We start from the raw sequence: 21,985 nt of genomic DNA on the forward strand, positions 1-21,985 counted from the left end.
TGTTTTTACAATTGGGTGTCAGTGTTGCCGTTTACATTGTAGTTAGAGCCTCATAAAAGAGTGATGCTGTCAACCATGAGAAGTTATGTTTGGCTTGGATCAACTGCTATGCAAACTCAAGAGTCCAGGGTCTTGGGTCGAATGCGGTCTTCCCGGTTTAAATCCTCATGCCCCCTGCTCTAATCACAGTGCCATGTTGTTTTTACCTACACAGAAGAGCGCCCTCTAATGGCACACTCTGGATTATCAGTTCACGGCAGAACAGTGTGATCCCCAAGTTATGGTTCCCGCTACAAAATTAATTTAAGACTTTTCTCTCTGTACCCGAGGAAAGCTTTGCTAAAGTCGAGCAGGCTGGAAGACAGGATGTGATTGTGCACTGTTTCCAAATACGGACCAAGTTTCAAATGAAAAATCGATCAAGGACTTCACTGCACAGCTCGGCTATGAAACAGCTAGCCCATTACCGATGTGCCTTAAATGGAGGGGAGGAAGCTAAAAGCCTCAAGCGCAATAACTTCTAGAACTTTTGTTCAAGCTCCCTTCCACCACGTTATTTTCTTATGATGCCGCCATACTTAAAGAGTTGGATTGAGCCCTTGGAGAGAGCTCAGTTCTCAATACTGCACAAAGATATATGTGCACCCTTAAGTGTGAAGGTGAGACATTGCAGCAGCAAGCTCCTGATCAGAGTCAAACAACGAAAAACAGCACAGCAAAACAGTCACGCTAAACCAGAACTGTGCCTCAAAATCATGCATGCTGACCACTGTTTCAGAGCCTTCCATGCTGAAATCCCAGACAGTTTTTTTTATTCTATTCTTTAAATAGAAAGAGAAAAAAAATGTAAATCCATCTTTTGCAGTAGATTGCCAAGAGAAAGAACAAGAACACAACTAAAGGTTTGATTTTGAAGCCTACTTCCATCGTAAAGCAAACAGAAAAAAAAAGAAACCACTGGTCTGCTCAGTTCCCAGCAGAGCTAACACATCTCCCCATCACCTACCCCACCCTCAGCAGCCGCCACAGCCTCGCCGTGGTCAGTGCAGTGAGAGCAATCAGTTCGGCTCTAGAGCAAAGCCCCATCCCGACCAAGACAGGGGCCGGAACCAGAAGATGCCTCTGGAGGTGCTCCCCTTAGCTACTGTACCACACTTACAGTCCTGAGACACTTCATGCTCTGCTTTATATAGAGAACAGGCCAGACAGTATAGCTCTCCCCCCCCTCTAAAGCAGGACTTGACTGACGGGTAAATGGACAAATCAGGTGAGGGCATCTGGCTCCACCCACTGCTTACATGCTTACACCCCATCCCACCCCCTTTCCCCAGTCCCATGTACCAATCAGGAGGGCGCTATCTCCAGTCCTGTGAAATTAACAATTTAACTGGAAGATCACATATAGAAAGCTTATGTGTGTGTGTGTGTGTGTGTGTTTCTGTGTTTGTTCACAAAATATAAAAACACCTCCTGTTCATTATGTACTGTGTGGAGTTTTAATAATAGCGAATAAGAATCTGGCTATTCAATTCTGAAGTAAAATGTGAGCCAAACACAAGACCATATGGATGGGCATGCAATTTAGATGTTAGCTGATGATGTTGCCTTAGAAAACTTGGTCCTAATTAAAACAACATGCCACTGTACTGCAGAAGCATCCTCGTTATGTACAGCTCTAATTCACAAATAAAAGGCAACATTATCCCATTGCAGATCTCCAGGAAATGTATGACACCAGGGGGGACAATTCAAAAGACGTGTCAGGTGTAGATTATTTTAATTCTTTTTCAATTAGACTTAAAGTTAACAAGCAATATGTGAGGTTACACACTGCATTGAATAAGCACGACAGTCTTTGTATCAGTTTTATTTGAAACTAAGTAGCTAATCAGTCTGAGCCAGGACGTTATTTGAAGTTCATAACGGTGCGTTCTTGCGTTTAAACAGGACATTGACTGTTTCCACGTTGGGTTTTAAGGTTAATACATTGCGTGCATGTAAAAGGACGGTTTATAGCAAACGTAAGTCTGGCATTTTAAATGTAGTTCAAAAGCATTCGTCTTTGATTCCTTTGGGTTGCAAGCGTTTGATCTATAACACCATTTCAGTTTTACATTTGTCAGGAACGCACTTTACACCCCCGAGTCACACAATAATAAAAAATCTTGAAAAGCATTCTTTTCGAAGAATGTAAGATTCAAAAGATACCTATCAAGCACCATTGAACACAAATATATACACGCCTCATGTACATACCTTTTGGGTTTCGAGGTTATCTTCCCAAAGAAGAAAACATTCCCATCAAAGACGTGATAAATGCATAGGCTATTTGGGGCTTTTCTGAGCCAAAGCTCTTTGAATAAGGAATCAATTGTGGATTTCGGTTTGCAAAAGCAACAGTAATTTTGAAACAATTTAAATGTCCTTATATTATAAAGGAGCTGTGGTTCTCGGTTCTCTAGTGTATTTACCTGAAAGCTGGTGTTTCTCTCCCTCACAGCACATAGAGCCCAGGCTAACGATGCGCAAAGTCGTTTCTTACAGGATTAAGTGCGCAAACGTCTGCGCTGCTTTATTTCACACGCGTGCATTTAATTGAACAATGTAGAGTCCAATAAAACATGTATCAACACTGCTGAAATGCACAGCCATTAACAAGCGAACCAAAATGTTATTGCATTTAATCTATTTGTTCTGGATATAGGCTACGCAAGATTGAAGTTAAATGGTATATTGTCCATTACAATATTCAAAATTTACCTTCCCTGTTCAGTGAAAACTTACCCTTTTGCAAACACGTTAGGAAAATAGTTCGAATCGCAGTTTGGAGACTATCTGTGCACACATTTATCTTCTATATTTAGGACATAAATCCTATATTTGAGAACATAAAGATTATGTTGTAAGCAGGGTCAACTACTGAATTTGACATGAATCCCTGATCACTGAGAAGCGCTGTCTGTCTACGCTCAACCTGAAACGACGCCGCATTTTTCTGCGAGAAAAGTCTCAATAAGGACTAAATGAATGTCATAATCGATCACCGAAAACCAGACGCGAAATAAATAACAAATTGACGGCAAAGAGGAAAAAAAAAAAAAAAAAAAAAGTTAAACTACAAAAGTTTGCAAAACTGGCGAATAAAGCAGTTTTGTTGAAGAGTGTAACTCCGGGCGAGCTGGCGGGGACGCACAGCCAGCCGGGGAGGGAGGAGAGATGGGACGGCCGGAGAGGGAGAGGTGGGGAGAGGGTGAAAAAAAAGTCACTTTTTTTGGGTACCCCTTTTCAGTGGTGTGTAGAAGGAGGGGTCTGGGAGAATGGGACTCGCACAGAGAAGGGGAGGGAGAAGGGGCTCGAGTTTCAGCTTGACTGGGGGTAGGGGGTGGACTACTATTTGGGAATATACGAAGATCCATTCAAGCCAGAGTGGACATAAAACCGCGGTGCCTGGCCTGGAGCGGACAGTGCTGAGTTCTGCTGAGGCCTGGTGCTGGAGCCCCGTCGGTGAGAGGTCGACTGCATGAAGGCTCACTAGTCACTGGGAACAAACACAAAAAAGAGCCGCGTCTGCTCCTTCTTCGGCCCTTCTTCTTTTTCTTCCCCAAAGGCACTGCATGTCTAATATTTAGACATGTTCAGCTTTGTGGATTCAAGGACTGTTCTGCTTTTTGCAGCCACTCAAGTCATTCTATTAGCGGTTGTCAGATGTCAGGATGAAGAGGATGTCCGTAAGTTGCAACTTCTTTTTTTTTTAAACAAAACCTTTTTTTGTGACTTTTGTCTTGACTTTTTTTTACTTTACAAGTTGTGTTTATTTTTTCCTTTATATGTTTTTTGATTTATTTTTTTGCTGGTGATCTGGAAAGTTTGTTAAACGGAGAAAAGGAGCCTTGGAACCTGCTTGATTAATAATGAATTATTCATTGTAATATTCTATTTTCAAATGCTATTTATTACGACTTCAAATTATATAATACTTTTCAATGTCTTCATCTGCAGCTATATATATATATATATGAAAAAAAAATATATGTTAAAACTCTATATTGTTCTTACTAACTTTAACTAATGAAGTCACACTTTACTTGTATTTAAGGTTGACTATAAGAACTTCCTATAGATGTAACTTACTATAGAGATTATATGATTGACTATTTATACTTCTGCAGTTGAGCGTGCATTGGGAGGCTATCTTGGTTTATAATAACAGTTATAATTACGCCCCGTTATAAGAAAAGTAACTTTGAAGAGAGACTTCAAATTGTGGTTTGCAAGCTTTCTGAAGTTTGTAGTGGCAGTAAATAGAGAGCATTGCAGTGTGTCGGAGCCGAGCTGTGGGTGAGACAGTGTCTGTGCTAACAGGGTCTAAGCGCAGAATCGGAACCGACCTGAATGGTGCAGGGTGTCCACTTGTCCCAGTGGACATGCATTCGTGTTTTGTGCCTTTTATGAACCGATGGGCTAAGGTGGACGCAGTGGTAGTCTTTTGGCCGTGGTGTATATCTGTGTGTGTGGAGAGCCTCAGGAATGCCAGCGCGGAGATTGATAGCTGGCGAGGTGGAGGCTGAGAGCCCTTCCCCCTCTGAGGCAAAGGACACCTGCGGGTGTTTTAAAGACATGCCGCAAAACGTTTTGACAGGCTTTTTTTTTATTTGGTTGGTCTTAAAAATAGCTGTGGAAATGAAAGGTAGGCAGAGGCTGCAGGCCCTCCGTGACACATTCCAGCGCATCAGTAAGGCGAGCGAGGCGAATCGGGGCTTGCGCGGCACAAGGACTGGACTAACAACCCGGATTATATTTCATTACATTCGTTTCAAATTAAGGATATTAGATGCCAATCTGTCAGAATAATTCACTTTCGAGATGAAAACAAGATTAATATTAATAATAATAATAATAATACATCTATTAATACTGTCAAAAGGAGGTAGCTACTTGTGGACCTAGGCCAGAATTAATGTTCCATATGATTTTAATGTTTCCATCTGTTTTCTAGATTAAGACAGATTTGAGACAGAAAGAAAGATTTGTCTGGCGAGCGGAGGTACTGGAAAAAAATGTACAAAAGCCTCTTTTTTATTATTGGGCAAAGCTTTTTTTTTTTCTCAACACGTCAGACTTAGTCGAGCTCATGATGAAAGGGTAGAAGGAGGGGAAATAGAGGAAAGAAAAGGAAAATACAAAAAAAAAAAAGGCATCACTAGGGTCAGGTTACCCTTTTGCAGCACAGAGGCCCCGAGACATAATATAATTCCCTCTTCCTGAGCTACTGAGAGACATTAGCAGACGTGCCTGCTTCTCTGGCGCTGTGGGCACTGGGCTCTTGTTGGCCCCAGCCTGGCAGGTTCAAAGGGCAATTTAAAGGGCTGCAGAATCGGTGGGTCAGGACTGTCCGAGTAGCCTGTCAGTGGGTCAGTCTGCGGACCAAGGGTTATAACCCTGCAGTGGGATTGATGCCCCTGCAAGAGCAGTTTAAATGGCAGCCGCGGATTCGGTGAAATCCCTGCACACCTGCCTTTGATTTAGGGCCCATATTGATTATTCCCTCCTTCCTTTTAATAAAACCTCAGGAGAGAAAGCGCTGACCGCGACATGCTGTACCAATATTCTATATATTAAATACCGACTGAAATTTGATCAGATATATACAAATACATATAGTGCAGGACGCCTTGGTTATGATTTTCAATTTGGAAAGTGATCATAAATATCGCCTTTAAAGAAAAGAAAAAGTCGACTCAAATAAAAATTGTAAACATGGAAGAACGCTGTCCATTCTCCATTGTTGGACGTGTTTGCACTGGCGTCTCTGGGAGCTGTGGTTTCCAGATGGGGGTTAAACTCGCCCGTGTTTGTTTTAGCAGCGCCTTGTGAATTGCGGACTCTGTCTCTTTAAGAAAGACCCCATTCATAGGGCCAGGGGTCCGCCGGGTTACCCAAGAGCTGACCCAGACTGCAAGGTAAATACTCCCACCTCACAGGGGCTCACTGCCATCCCTATCGTGCTGGGTGATTTAGTCATGCAACCCCTGTTATTTTAGGTTTTCCTCTCAAAGCTTGGAAATACTTTCACACAAGGAAGTGTAGTATTATTTGACTCTGTGGAAAGGAAGGAAAAATAAATGTGTATGTTTTCATCATCAGTAAGTAGGCAAGCACCTCAAATGGGATTCATTCAGGGCGAGCAACATAATCAAAACCATTCATTTGAAATAATAAGACGGAACAAGTGAAAACATACTTTAAATTCTTATCAAAAGCAATGAATGATTTTGCATAGACCCCAGAATCAACAGGAATGTATACATATGCACAGCTCTGTTCAGGGTTTGGAGTGATCGTTTTCAGAATCTCTTTTTGCATTTCACCCTTGGGAGTGGAAAATCCCTGTGAAATATAACTAATTATGTGTGATAAATCTTTTTATCAAAAATCTAACTGGCCAGTTACATTTAGGGGATCTTTTGTACAACACCTGGATTTTTTCATTTGCATGACAGAAAGACATGCTATTATTTTTGCACTAGAAGCGCAATTTCCAGACTCCAGAGCAAAATGTGCTTCACCTTTTCCTACCTGCAAATTAACATTAGACTAAACAAATACAATATTGTAGGCGCGTTAATATCCGTTTTATTCATTCAGTGCTCATCACGTCTTCAGTTCAGTGTCATGCACTTTGTATCGCAGTATTTCAAAATATTATTGCTGTCCTCTTGGATTATTTTTTCTGGACACTTTCAAATTCACAATGCAGTTTACCTGTCGGATTGCTGCATCCTCTGAAAAGCTGAATTACATTGAAAGTAATTGAATGTACTGTAACACTGGTCTTTGTTCTCTAGGCTGCTATTTTAAGGCGTTGCATGCAGTATGTTTATATTTACACCAAGGTTGTGTATATAATTTATCCCCACTGCAGCATACTTCTTATCAGGCATTCAGACACTACTGTAGTATAGACTATAGTCTTTGATGAACGAAATGAAAGGCTAAGATGGAAAGACTGCGTCTCTCAGACAGTCCACAGGCAGCTGTTTATAATGACACCTCAGTCTACCTTTACTTCCACCAAACCAGACAACTGCCCGCTTGTAATCTTGTGCCAAATCTGAATCATCCGGACAGATTGTTTTTGCGAGATTAGGGAGAGCGCTTTGTCTGGTTGTGCGGTGCCACCGTGTGGTAGAACTGTGACATGACATATCCCTTTTACTACCTGGCGCATTGCTTTGTATTCATTTTGGATCCACTTTAGTTTTATTGTATTATAATCAGATGCAACATTTTTGATACGCATTCATAATTTTAGTTTGTATTACTCCAACCCTCTGCCAAGATTGCATCAGCTACGGTTAATACGATTGTTAAAAATGTAAACGTTGTATCAAAATTCAATGACATTCTGCAGAGGGTGCCTCTTCCGAAAATGTGAACCTGAAATAATTGCATAATAATAATAATAATAATAATAATAATAATAATAATAATAATAATAATAATACAGTAATATTAATCACATACAATATTATTAATCGATACTATTACATTCCTTTTTGCTTTTTGTTCACTTCATTTTTGGTTTTGGTTGGTTTTATTTATTTTTTATTTTTTTGCTCTTGTTTTCCCCAAAAATGCAGAATATTGTGTAGGACTTGGGGGCAGATCGGTATGGGTGACTCCCGCATGCGCTCTCCCGCACAGTGATGCTGCGGGTCCACTGACGTCATAACCTCTTTCTCTTTCCTCCCGCACATCTGTCTGTGCCGGCCTGCGCAGAGGAGCCGGGCAGCTGCGTGCAGGACGGCCAGCGCTACACCGACAAGGATGTGTGGAAACCGGAGCCCTGTCGGATTTGCGTTTGCGACACTGGGACTGTCTTGTGCGATGAGATTATCTGCGAGGAGCTAAAAGACTGCCCTAACCCCGAGATCCCATTCGGAGAGTGTTGCCCCATCTGCCCTGCTGGCCAGTCTTCCCCCAGTGGTCGTAATTTATTTATTTCATCTTTCATAAATAAATTACTATGTTTTCATATGAACTTTTGCATATTCTTAAACATTGGAAACACCCATGGATGACTGTCACATGTCAAGCCTGGCGAGACTGAGCAGTCAATCCCATGGTGTGTTTTGCTGTTTAACAAGTAAACAACAGCACCCCACCCACCCCAAGAAAAAGACACTTCTAAGTTCACTTCCCCCATACATTGCTTGCGATTATTTTCATGGCCTCATCTTTAGGAAAGCTCACAGCCCTCACAAGAACTGGCTAGCCTAGCTCCAAACCATCTTGCTTAGATATAATGATATCTGAATCGTAGGAGCATATGGGACTAATTAGGGAAATGCTTTGGAGTTTCAGACCTAGTCTTTCCTGTAGCGATGTCTCCAAACTGAGAGTGAGCATAAGAAAGGAAGAAATGTAACACATGGAAGCTCAAGGCAATTTGTCGCAGATCTTTCCATTGTTTTATTACAAAAATAAGCTGACCTCTCTGCTTCTTGGTGAAGTGCGGCTCAATGTGGATAGCAGTTTGCAAAGAAGTATACATTCCTCTTGATCACAAATCCAGAATATGGAATATTTTGTGGGAGGCCAAGCACAATGTATGAGTGCAGCATGTCTGAAATTAGAAGTGATTTTTTTAACCCCTTTCTTACACTGATGTCTCAATAACTGCTACTGTAATTGGATGACGTTTGGCATCCATGTCATTCCCATCGTTACCTGTTCAGTGTAAGGAAAGGGTTACTTTTACAGCAATTATCAGAACAGATCAAATTACAATCATGATTACCACACCATTTGCTAAATGAAAAAGTAAATAAATACATAATGCATATGTTTTGCTAATATCCCCCTTTCCCAGCTTTTGTAACCTGTTCTACCATATTGGCTGGCAACCATGATAATGTAACTCTTTTGTTTCACCCAAAAACAATTGTATTATTAACTATGACCAGCCACTAAGTCCCACACTGGCCCTAATGCCTGCGTGTGTTAACCTCTTACTCTGCCAAATATGCTACTAGCCCCCATATCCACTTCCCCTTGCTTGGCTTGAGCCCACTAAGCTCATTGCATCTGGAGATGGATTTGCCACATGCATCTCTTTACGGCAACACTTTTGAGGGCCGTGATGGGTTCGTTTGGATATTTCCGTGATGTCCCACCCCTAGTCTCTCCACTGCTTGTTGATGATTGGCTCCCACAGTTCTCCCAGGTTCTCCAGAAAAGTAGAAGGCAATGTCAAGGGTGTTGATGCTGACTTTTATCCTGCCAGGTTCAGCTTTGTTAATTTTTGGTTTTTGTTCTCTTCTCTTTCCTCACTACAGGGCAACCTGGATCTAAGGTGAGGACATACTGAGTTCGTTTTTTCTGTTGGGTTGGAGTTACCTTTTAACTGTTTACAATTTAATGCACGGCACTGTACTTTGACGCTGGGGTTAAGTGATGTTGTAATTGTGGGGTGGCATGTGTCCATTGTGTCCCTGCCATGGTAAAAGTTAAGTCAAAGACAAAGATTGTGTCACAAAGCTGCAGAAAATATAGCTGTAACATTTGGTTTAAATTGGACCCGGCGTTATTACTGCCTCGATCGGAGCTAATAAAGCTGAACTTAAGTCTCCCAACGTCAAAGCAGGCAATCTGTTTCAAAGATACAATCCAGGCCTTTCACTTCTGACATCCCTGCATGCGTATATATCACAAGGGGCCGATTCTTTCCATTATGCCACCTGATTCCATACAGCTGTCTCCGTTTTCATGGCCAAAAGAAGAAAGGCACACTGTGCTTTCCATTGGCTTTGCTTAAATCCATACAGAGGCAGCAAAAGAAAGAGCATTAAGGAATTCCATCAGGTTGTAGAGAGTCTAAATTCCCCCCAAATATCCCAGCAATGTGGTTTACATGTGAGGTTTACACCTGGGAGACTGGTGTTTTTCTAGACAGATTATTAACTGTGCTTTCCTCTTTGTCTTGTCCATACAGGGACAGAAGGGTGAACCAGGTGATATTACAGATGTAAGTACCCCTGTTTTAACACTAAAGAAATCAGAAATAAACACACCAACTGAGAGCCTAACAGGTTGTGTGTAATCAGTAACAGGTCACACACAGTCTCGGTTTCATTTCAGGGATCTTTCCCAAACAAGTGGATCACATGATTATATAGTGTCTTCATCATTATTGTTATTTAAAATCAATTGTTGATGGTGGTTAAATAATACTCCATTGTATAATTTGTCTGAACTGTGAACCTATGTGCAGTCTGGAAATGTAACAGGTATTTGAGATGGAAAGCCAGTCTGTGCAGTGGCAGTGCAGTGTGTGAGAGCAGTATCCCACACAGGAGATACCCTGCCAAGAACAACACTAACATTTCTGTGTCAGTTCACATCTGGGCACGAAGGGACAGCATTCGAGCACAGCACAGCAGACGGAAATCATTCACTCTTCCGACACTAGTGCACAGAGTGATGTATGTCCATTTCTCACCCAGCTCAGGGGCACAGTAAATGCACCCTCATGGCACACTGCTATTTTTCTCAATTTGAGTTGTTTGTTTTGTTTCCCCCCTTCGGCCATCAGTCTGCAATGGTCCAAGCACATGATGTTACCTTCAGTCTCCACGTACCCATGTGAAAGACAGCATGAACAATGTAGAGCTCCAGTCCTGCAAACTTTACCTGTGATAACATTTCCTGTTATGTGTCTTCCCCTCAGGTTGTAGGACCAAGAGGACCCATGGGCCCATTGGTAGGTGCCTTTCAATCTTCCTTCACTTTTTTCTTGGAAAAAGTTGTGTGTTTGTTTGTTTTTTGCATTTGTGTCCTACCTGTCAGGTAGTGGTCAATGGCTGACCTGTCCTCACTGTCTTCACAGGGACCCCCTGGAGAGCAGGGACCACGCGGAGAACGAGGAGACAAGGGGGAGAAAGTGAGTCTCTAAATCCCGATGAATATTACACCTTCGTTAACTCTGTATCAGTGACTTTGGGCTTGAATCTCTTACACCGAGCCGCTCCACAGCTTTCTGGGATTGCGTGTGGAATCTCTCCTGTAGAGAAAGGAGGGCTTGTGACAATTTGTTTTGTTTTTCAAACACATAGTGGTGCTTTGTAATGCTGTGTAATTTGTGGGGTTGGATATGCTTGGTTTGTTGCAGTGTTGGTAGAGTAATTGAATGGGGCGCATTACTTCTAAGCTCTCGAGGCTTTTGCCGGGCATTAAAACGATCAGCAATAAAAGCTCAGACTCAGCTGCTGGGGGAAATTCGGTATTGCTGAACAAGTCAGCTTTGATCCCCTTCGATGTTTTACATCACTAATTAAATCAGGAGTGGCAGTATCGCCACGGGCACAAACATGTGTTCACATCTCCCCTTTTGGCAGAGAAATGTTTACCAAAATACCTACAGAAAGTGGCAGTCTCAGATCCTTTTCCAACTATCTTGAGCCTGGGAAAAAGAAAAGAAAAAGAAAATCGGTTTTAAGGGAAAACAATGCAGTGTGTTGTTGGTCTTTATTCTAAGTGCAGCATTAGTTAATATGAAGACAATTGGAGCTTGTTTCAGCGGTGGCAGCTGATCTAGCTTTTACTGATTTATGTAGAATATATTTATTATTTGATGTGATACCCTGAGGATGGGGGTGGTTCTGGTTTGAGGGGAGGGTTAGATGGCCTTTCCTTGACATTTGTTGTGTTTGAGATAAATAAGAAGTCTTCATCACAATAGAATTATTATCCTTTTTTGGTTGGTTGGGGGGGAGTAGTTGCTGCAGTACAAATTGTTTGCAATGAGTAATTTCTCATTGGTTTTGAAAGAGAAAATAGCCAAATGTGATGTTCCCAGAGGAACAGTGAAGCCAGAATTGTCTGAGCTTGCCAATTCTCCTCAGAGCGGTTCTGCAACCCAATCCCGCTGTGGATTAATCAGTTTTTCTTAGGCTTGTCACAAATTCCTTCCTTGAGCCGGGACAGAGACGGACCAAAATTCGAAATAACAAACTTAAACTCCCCCTTATGACTTGTTTATCTGAAAATCAATAACTAGAAACTGCTGCATCATAATAGCAGCAGTGAGGTAACGGGCAGAACTCAGCTTTCGCTCTCAGTTCTTCAATCTTCCCACACACACACACAAAAGGATGGATGCCTTGATGAATATTATTTCGACAGCTTGACTTTTTAGGTTTTGGGGCAGGGCCTGCTATGCACATTCTTATTCTAGGAATCGGGAATCATAGTGGATATGTGGGAGGAATTTGTCAAGAATTGAACAATTTTAGGAGTGTCAGTGCATAGTTTCCCATCTCAAAACGTCTGTAGCTGTACCAGGAGAAACATTGTCTCTTAAGGCATTTTTTATACCTTTGTGTACACCAGTTTACATTATAGCAACCCCTCACGGCTCTGTGGACTTTGTAATTCAATGCTGAGAAGTTGACTTAATAAATCCTTTGGCATGGGATCCTTTTAGCCTTTTAGAATCAGGTTTTAGGTCTCTGATGAGATGATTTATAAGAATGTCAGTTCAATCCTGAGCCAGTGTTCAGTTCTACAGTGACTCGGTGTAGGGTGCTCTGTGTCTCATATGTGAGCTGCAAAACATAAATTCCTCTTGGAGCATCGCATTCAAAATTGGTTAGTTATGCAAGTATGTGGACATTCATGATTTCTCAACCTATTTGTTCATGCCTTTGGAACACATTTGCTCCCAGTCTCCCGATTCTGCAGAATCAAAAAGCACCTCTTCTGTAGTTGTCTATAGGGACTCCTGAACTGGCATCCTGAAATATATTTAACAGCATATTTGTGCTCCTCTCAGGGGAAATCAGGAATATGTCCAGCTAACCCCTCTCCATCCTCTTCTTTTCCCCTCCCAGGGTAGTCCCGGCCCCCGTGGCAGAGATGGCGAGCCTGGCACTCCTGGCAACCCTGGACCCCCCGGACCCCCTGGACCCAACGGCCCACCCGGCCTTGGCGGAGTAAGTACCAGCCCACAGAAGCTAACCCCTAGCTTGGCTCCCAGCTCCTGAGCAGCCGAGAGAGAGGAGAGAGAGTGGGGTGGGGAGGAGAGGGACTGGGGGGCGGTTATAGGGGTGGAGGTTAAGACAAGGGAGATCTTTGTGTGCCCAGAGGAAGGATTCATTAACCCAGCCCCAACCCCCCCCCCAACAGCTCTCTGTTCTCTGTTTCTGCTGGCATTCTCATATAGTGCGGCAGTGGAATATATCTTGTGTCTGCAGTGCCCCCTGTGCTCAGACTGAGTAACTTCAACAGTATTTATCAATGGGTGTCTCTGTGTGTAGCCTATATATATACATATACATAGTTTATATACATGCCAGTTTGTGAGTGTGGACCTGAACTGACACATATCTGACACATGTTTAGGGAGGTGATCCATAATATATGATAGAATTGAGGTACAGTTATGAGTAACATCATCTTTTCATGTAATCGCTTCAGCAGCAGAAATAGTTTTATGAGAGAAGCAAGACTCGTTACCTCAACCTTAACATATCCGGTGGAACTGCTTGCTGCCTGCAGTGCTGCATGGACAGTTGAATTCCATGTAGTTGTTAATATGTTTTGAAATAACAAACCTGAACAACACACACAGCCCTGAAGCAGCATTTAAGGGAAGGGGCTGCTGTACCCACCTGTGGCCACCAGAGGGAGCAGTGAACCCCCTCCTGATTACTGTAGAAATGTACTGACCTCCGCCTGTCCTTTTTATCTTTTGCAGAACTTTGCTGCTCAGATGGCAGGAGGATTCGATGAGAAAGCAGGTGCCGCTAACATGGGTGTAATGCAAGGACCAATGGTAAGGAGCACACAGCATTAGAACCGGGAGAGTCACTGCAGGCTCTAATGGATTATATAACGATGGACTCCGTTGGGGTGCCGATGTGATTTAGGATCATATACAACTTGATTGTGGAATTACCCTTGGCTAAACATTGCCCCAGTCAGAACTGGTTATTTTTTCCTCTAGTGTGGGGGATAGCCTGATACGTTAACCCTGCATTAAGAATACAATCTATTGGCTGAGCAAGGTGTCATTCTATGTGAAATCACCTCCTTGGATGCAACAGCCAGCGTGAACAAACCCCTGCTTTTTCAGAGAGGAACTGGAGTGAGTTTAAAAGCACTCACCGCGGTGCCAATCAAACCTAAACACACACCACAAAATGGGACTTTTAAAACCTGCCACAGTTAGCGCATTCAAGAACAACTCGAGAAGGGGACTGGGGGTGTCGGCAGAAATCCCAGGATTACGCCGGCTCCTTTTCGGGAGAAAACGCGTTGTCAGTGCTGAAGTGTGTAAACAGAAACAAGAGCCTCCACCGGGCCCGTGGTCACCGCAGCAATTATTGCTGGAGTAAAGCCAGATGCTATACTCACCAGCCGGCTTGTGTTTGCCAGCCCCACCACCCCCCACGGCCCTGGCACCAGCTGAAAAGCCAGCCCTGATGACTTAAACAGCCGTCCCTGGAGAACTTGAAATTGTAGCAGGTCTTCACCGAGCCACATGCACTTGAAAGCGCAGACACACAAGGACTATTCACAGGACCCATTAGGCCCTCACATTGTGGGCTACAGTTTCCAGTTAAACTCTGAAAAGGGGCAACATTGATTCTATTTCTTCAAAAGCGTCGCTGTGGTTTTGTACCAACCGCAGATGGTAAAACAAAATATAGTTTTAGTATAAGCCTTGTATTCAGGAATGCATCCTTCCCTCTCAGAGATTGACATTCCTGGAGTGAGAATTACAGCTCATGTACAGTTCGACAATGGAGATTGCTTTTGGTTGGGTGGGGGACGTTTGAAAGTTGGGATTATTGAATTAACAGGACATTCAGATAATGGTAAAGCAGGAATTTAAATGAATCGTATCAAAAACTGAAAAATAAAAGCCTGTTTTCCAATTTCCAATTACCATACCTTCGAGTTGTCTGCACGGCATCCGGCCCCCCATAGCTCGCTGTCAATTTCCAGCATGTGTACAAGCCACATCCTCGGTGAGATGCTCATTCACTGACATTCACAGACAGTCGCGGGACACGAGCACTTGAGCCGGCCGCAGGGGGCAGGATGGCTGCGTTTAAATCCGCTTCAACACTTTGCAGGAATCCATCCCCCTGCATGTAAAATAAAAAATCACCAGTCCGAGATCCGCAGTGGATTATCTTGCCCCGCGCTGGCGAGTTAATGCTTTCTGAATGGAGCACTATGGGGGGGGTTTAAGCTTTTTCTGGGAGTCACAGACAGTTTTTACCCCCTTTACATTGGCCTCTTGTTGGAGGCTTTTGCAATCACCACCACAGAGGTTGTAGCTGCCAATGGGGATTATACATACATTTCTGTGTCACATTGAATATACGAATATACAGCACCGACACACGAGTGACGAGAGCCTGCGGGAGAGGGACCGTCCAGTTATTCATGAGACATTGAAGTCATTTACCTTGTTCGGCCTCCATTAAAATGCTCTCTGGTCTTAAGAAAGGTGAGACCGAGGGTTCCAATCTTACAGCTTCTGATACAGGTAGATGTGCAGAAATAAGAGAATATTTAGAAAAAGAAAACAATTAAGACACTAGTTTCACTTCCTGTTTCCCACGTTGCACTGAAAAATGGAGAACAGTCATGTATTTCTGAGAAAAGGTCTGAACAGGGTTAGGTAATGTTACAATGACCACACAAAGGTTCTTAAAAGAAAAAACATTAAGCCGTATAAACTGGTCACAAGGGGGTCTAATTAAAAGCATAATTGTTTTCATTTCATAACACTGTTTAAAATAAGGCACTCAAGCTCCTCTTACACAGCTGCAGATAATGACTCCAGCACAGGAGATGTGTGTGTGTGTGTGTGTTTGTGTGTGTGTTAGCCTGTGTGTGTGTCTATGTCTGTGTGTCTGTGAGTCTGAGGAATGTATGATTTGGGATTCTGACAGGTGAGGTGCTGAGCTATTTTTGTGCTGTGGGGCAAAACGGACAACGTTTTTCTGAGGGGTGTGGGGGGAGCAGAAATTGGAAAGGAAAAAAACATTCTGGGTGGATTTGAGGAATCTAAAATACAGTCTGCACTTGTACATTGTGGAGCATGAGCTTTGAAATGTGTTTGTGTGCCAGTGTCAGATGGTCACTCTAATCTCACTCTCTGCTTTATTTCACAGGGCCCTATGGGTCCCCGGGGACCACCTGGCCCCACTGGATCTCCTGTAAGTACTTAAAACACCAATAATATTAATTAAAATAAATATGAAGTAAGGAAACTGTATATTGGTCCCAAGCTGTGTTTACCCTACTTCACATTCAACCTCAGTCTGTAGCTCTGACTGCATGCACAACATACTTCCTCGTAAAGTATCTTAAACACCCCATTTTGAACACCATGTTCAACTAAAATTATTTGTAATTACCAAATGCAGGCAGACATGTTGCTGCCTTCTGCTTTCAAACCAGTTCATTTTGTTGGAAGTCTTTATACATAATAAATACTAATAACATTGGGCGAAACATTTGGGGCAAACTCAAGTTGAACACAAGGAGAACTCCTGGGGGATTTTCCCCGCCATTCCAGACCAGACCTGTTTATTCAGTCAAGGCCTCATAACGGTGGGCTGTGTGTGTATCCGAAAGCCCATTAACTGCTAATTCATGCCCTGTGTTTACAGTAGCCTATGGGTGACCGAGCATTTCGCTTCAGACATGGCTCCACGGCATCCATTAGGGCACGGTACATTAGCGTTGAGCGGTGCTGTAATTAAGCCTGGCTTTTTAAGTGTTCTTTACATACCACATGCTATATTGTATCTCTCAGACACATATTGAGTCTAAGCTTCTAAGAGTTTTAAGTGTCATCTTAGATGTTGGACTGTATTACATTAATCCCATTAAAGAAGGCGTGACACACACACACACACACACACAACAGCCTGTGGGGAAAAAAAACTGACAGCAGGATAGTACATCAAACCCAAATACTTTTATTAAAGCCTTTCATCTTATAGGTCAGGGAGTCCTGAGGGCTCTTCTCTTTTTGAGACACATTCAAACTGACAATTTAGTTTTCACAGGCCCCAAATCTCCTGGCAGGAATATATGCCCTCCCTCTTAAAAAACAGCCCAACTTTCACAACTTTGTCACGTGAAGCCATCAAGAGTGGCTGGGATTTCTTTGGTGGGCTGTTAAAAGCATGACACTGAATTAGTAGCAGGAGAGGAACAGTAGTTTCAGACACACCCTGCATTTCGCTGCAAAGGTCTGAGGCCTAGCTGAGTGATTTGGCAAGCAGTTAAAATGATTTAGAAGGAGGCTATGGCATTTATAGGGCGTGTTTTTCTTTGTTACCACTAGAGGCCCTTGGCATGTGGGTAGGGAGGGGGGGATTGATGAGCATCCTGAGGAAAAATAAGATACAGTACTTAAAAGCACTGAAATCCTCCTTCAGTTCCAAATATGTCTGAATAAGGAACTTTTCTCCCCCCCCCCGTGTATCCAGGTGAAAATGGTAAAGTATATCTGGATCAAGCCAAATTAAAAAAGCACTTTTAAGCTTTTCACTGACTTAAATTGAGCTGACAACAGATATGGGACATTGCACCATAAATAACAGACAAGCTTAGATTAGACTGTGAGATTACTTAGAAAATCTCTACCTTAAAATTTGATTTAGTCCCCATCCTCCCTTTTGGAACCTGTAGAAGTGATTTTTACTTAACTTGCCTTTAGCACAAATAACAGACACTTCAGTTGTCCATTTACATGATCGGTGCCTTGCAGGGATGCCTTTTCTCATTATACTTGCACTTTATATGCATGGCGATCTTTTATTGTCTTGACTGGGCGATCTGTGGTCCTGGATAAACATCCTGAAGCCCAGTCTCTTTGGGAAAAATTATAATAAATAAATAAATAACACACGTTTGACTTAATTAAATACCCAGACGATCTTACGTCTACAGCGGAAATATGTATTCATTCTTTAATAATGGCATGCTCTAGCACTTCTAGATCTTCCACACTGTCCCTCTTCCAGTAACGGTCTAGATGCTTTGTAATCCTAATTTCTTATATATATATTTTGGATTACTGCCCGAACAAAACGGAGCGCAGAGTTACTGAGTTACAGAGCATTATTTTTCTTATGTCAATAGTAATACAGTTTTTACAAACCTCTCCTTGCATTCCATTGAAGAGGTCTGGGGCCGAAACAGCTTGGGTCCAATGCAGTTTGTTGTGTTCCTCATGAGTGTCTTCCTAACCGCTTGTCCTCTCAATTGCAGGGTCCCCAAGGTTTCCAAGGTAACCCCGGAGAGCCCGGCGAACCTGGTTCTTCTGTAAGTATCATCCCGTGCCGCCACTCTGACATATCATACCGAGGCTCTGATCCACTGTGCTGTACGGGCAGGACTAGAACGACAAGGGCTCGGGTGACCCCGCCAGGCAGCCAGAGCGAAGCCACAGAAAATAGGCCATTATGTTCAATTAAAATCAGCTGGAAACTGGCAGACAAGAAAACGCTACCTGTGTACTGGCCACTTCACTGTGCCTGGTAACTGCTGGACATCAGATGGAGACGGCTTTGTATTTGAGTTAAATCTACCTGCAAATCCCATTGGCAAGGTTTTTAATTTTTCCTCCACTATAGCATTTCATGAAGAACCACAGACCAAAAAGTGTGGGAATTTTGTTGATCTGTCCTGAGATTTGTCACCAAGCTGACCCCAAATACAGACTTGTGCATCTTTAGGCCTTTCCAACTGATCTCTTGACTCAACTGAGGGGCCCCGTTCCCAGGTCTTTAGGAATTGGTGCTTTTTTAGATCGGTAGGTTCCTTTACAGACGAGGAACAGGGAAGCTCACAGGGATTGGAAGGCCAGTGGCAGCTTTCCAACGATACAGATGAATGGCATCACATGTTACACAACATACATGCAGGCTCCCTCCAGAACACCCTCTCGCTGTGTTTAAACTCCTTCTTTAAGAGGAATTAAAATCAAATCATTAGGTAGATAAATAACACATTTTGTCTTGATCTCAACATCTTCCATTTCTCTTTTTGTGTTTCAAAATGTGATATCCACAATAAGATGTTTTGGATGTTAGCATGATTGAATTATGTATTTATTCATTAGTTAGTTGGTTTGTTTTTATACCATCTGTTGTATGTTAATTCTTACCTGAAGTTTCCTGTGTAAAAACAAAAATGTGTTGTGTTGACAGTTTGATACCAATGCAGGCCCAAATGCTCTTACCACTGTGATCTAACCAGATCTGTGTTTTGTTGCCTCTGTCAACAGGGCCCAATGGGTCCCCGTGGCCCCCCTGGACCTTCCGGCAAACCTGGAGATGATGTGAGTATTTTTGGTGCCACCGCCACTGCCAGACACTCACACCAGTAACAGCTTAACATGAGGACAGGATTATCAAAACTTTTAAATGTTAATGTTTGCATCCAGCTGTATTTTCCCCACATGAAGATCATGGAACCATGGGATAGGCAGAAAGCTGCATGAGATTTTGAAGTTGGAACAATGCACTTGAAGTCTGTGTCCACCAGATGGCAGATGTCCATAAAGACAGCATTTTAAATAGTGGCATGTGACCACCGGGGGGCACTGTGTGTTAAGAGTAAATCCCATTTAAAACCATGAGGACATCAGTAATATACAAAAGACTGCTCATTGCCTTTACTCATTCGTGCCTTTTCATAGCAGACGCAAACTTAACAAACCTTTGTGAATCCGAATACAGTTCACTACACAATACACTGGTTCTAAACCCATGATAAAAAGAATACAGAGAAATAGAGAGAAATGTAGAATATCATATATATATATATATATAGACCCATAGATGTGTGATCCATTTGGTGGCAGTGTAGCATCAGTGTGGGCTCTGTCTCAGTGCAGCTTTGTGTCTCTCTTGTATAGGGTGAAGCTGGCAAGCCTGGTAAAGCTGGTGAGCGTGGACCTTCTGGGCCTCAGGTAACTATCTTGGGGGGGCACTGAGGGCCAGGACTGGGCAAAAATATATGTCATCTCAATTTAGGGATGAATAAATACTTAAAGTCAATATCTTTAATTTAAGTGCATTTTTACAAGAGCAATCGGGCCGTTGCCTTGTCATAAGGGATAGTTTAGCCTGTTGTTATCTTGAGGAGCCTTTTGAAGACTTGGCAGAAGGGCAAGAGTAAGATCATCCAGTGTATTGTGAGCAGCAGTGGAGCAATTATAGCCGCCGTCTGTATCTAAAATGTTGGATTACATCAGAAAGTGTCTTTAGTACCAGACTGGACAAGAAGTACAGAACTCAAAGAACTGAAATCTAATCTAAAAGTACAAGGCCTTTGTTTGGTTTTAGTTTTCTGTACTAGTCTACTGCCTGCTTCTATTGAAAAAGCAACACTTCCTAATTATCATCATCATCATCATCATCGAACAACAATTAGTTAAAATGAGTGAGTTTGGCCACTGAGCATCCAGTAATTGGAGTCTCTGTCCCTCAATGCAAAGCAGGGTTACAGCTTTAGAGCATTAGTGGATTGACAGCAGCTCAGACAAGCGCTCTGAGGTCTGGCTGTATTATTGCAATGTGTGTTGCTTCTGTCTCTGAAAACTGGTCTTCTCCTCTTTATCTCCCAGGGTGCTCGTGGATTCCCAGGAACTCCTGGCCTGCCTGGGATCAAGGGACACAGGGTCAGTATGGGGAATTTTTGGGGGGATTTGGGGGATTAATAACTGACTGGAGGAGGTGGACTTCCCTGTATTAGTGAACTCTACTGGGCAAGGATTTGTAGAGGAAATGACATCACCTTTAGTTCTGTATGCATAATGTACAGAAGAATCTTTTAAGCAGAGAAGACTCTTGTTATGTAATAATGCTTGTTGTCATTGTCCTTTGTGGTGGGTAAACTAGGCTCCTATCAGTGTACAGTGATCAGTCTGGACTCATCCTTTCCTCTCTCTCTCTCCTACACAGGGATACCCAGGTCTTGATGGCACAAAGGGAGAGACCGGAGCTGCAGGATCAAAGGTAGGCATGCCATCCCCGTTCTGTACGGCTGCACCATAGGACGGCTTCCATATTCTGTACTTTTTTAATCCTGTTTTATAAATTTTAGTGTTAACATGGAATAATCTGTTTGTTTTCTTACTCTTTTAATTTCGTTTTACGATTTTGTAAATATCCAGTTGGTAAGCAATTGATGACTTGACCTTTCCGTGTCCCTGCAGGGTGAGGCTGGTGCTCCCGGTGAGAACGGTGCCCCTGGACCCATGGTGAGTGACTCCTCCTTCACACCACACACCCCTTCTACAGTGGGGTGCAGATAGGGAGGTCCGGCCCAGACCACTCAGCTGTCTGACGGACATAGTGTTTAACGTTATGAGATAAGTCACATTTTAAAGGTTAGTGTTTAGCCAGGTGTTCTGTCCCTAGTGCATGAAGCACATTGAGAGGGCGCCCACTTGTGGAAAACTGGGGCCTTCAGACTGACACTGCAAAGCCACTTTTCGGATTAATAAAAATACCATTATGAATTAATTAGTATTTTCTTGCGGGCCCTATGTATGCTGAGATGTAGAATAAAGAAAGGATAGGTGTCCTATGTTGTGCAAAACAGGGCGCGTGTCTTTGCACGAGCCCTGCAGGTCTGTCACTGGTGTAGATGGCATGTCAGTGATACTTGTGTCTTCCTCTGTGCTGTGATCCAGGGACCCCGTGGCCTGCCTGGCGAGAGAGGCCGTCCTGGACCCTCCGGTGCTGCTGTGAGTATCCCGTCCCCAGTCTCCATTTCAGCCTAGCTTAAAACTGCTGGTCAGTGTTGTCAAACCATGGTCATGAAAACTCAAGATGAGAAAAAGTGAGCTGACATCATTGGCGAAAACAGTATGTAAAGAAAACTGACACGTTTATTTTTTAGTGTTGTAAATGACTCAAATGATGCAACTGTTGAAGAGGAT

General features: G+C 42.9%; 1 protein-coding gene across 2 annotated transcripts in view; it reads left to right on the plus strand.

Moving 5' to 3' along the window:
• Positions 1–3,421: 3,421 nt before the first annotated feature.
• col2a1b (collagen, type II, alpha 1b) overlaps positions 3,422–21,985 on the plus strand; it is a 50,635-nt gene continuing 32,071 nt past the window's right edge. Inside the window, exons 1-16 of one of the 2 annotated variants that reach the window (XM_066708297.1) lie at positions 3,422–3,728; positions 7,780–7,986; positions 9,339–9,355; positions 9,995–10,027; positions 10,730–10,762; positions 10,889–10,942; positions 12,891–12,992; positions 13,757–13,834; positions 16,191–16,235; positions 18,304–18,357; positions 19,322–19,375; positions 19,955–20,008; positions 20,666–20,719; positions 21,003–21,056; positions 21,257–21,301; positions 21,737–21,790. In XM_066708297.1, the coding sequence (XP_066564394.1) occupies positions 3,632–3,728; positions 7,780–7,986; positions 9,339–9,355; positions 9,995–10,027; positions 10,730–10,762; positions 10,889–10,942; positions 12,891–12,992; positions 13,757–13,834; positions 16,191–16,235; positions 18,304–18,357; positions 19,322–19,375; positions 19,955–20,008; positions 20,666–20,719; positions 21,003–21,056; positions 21,257–21,301; positions 21,737–21,790 (1,035 nt within the window). In that variant the 5' untranslated portion in view covers positions 3,422–3,631. The remainder of the gene's footprint in view (positions 3,729–7,779; positions 7,987–9,338; positions 9,356–9,994; positions 10,028–10,729; positions 10,763–10,888; positions 10,943–12,890; positions 12,993–13,756; positions 13,835–16,190; positions 16,236–18,303; positions 18,358–19,321; positions 19,376–19,954; positions 20,009–20,665; positions 20,720–21,002; positions 21,057–21,256; positions 21,302–21,736; positions 21,791–21,985) is intronic. The other variant, XM_066708298.1, reaches the window with a different exon arrangement.

The sequence above is a fragment of the Amia ocellicauda genome, chromosome 7 (assembly GCF_036373705.1).
Source record: "Amia ocellicauda isolate fAmiCal2 chromosome 7, fAmiCal2.hap1, whole genome shotgun sequence".
NCBI classification, from domain to species: domain Eukaryota; kingdom Metazoa; phylum Chordata; class Actinopteri; order Amiiformes; family Amiidae; genus Amia; species Amia ocellicauda.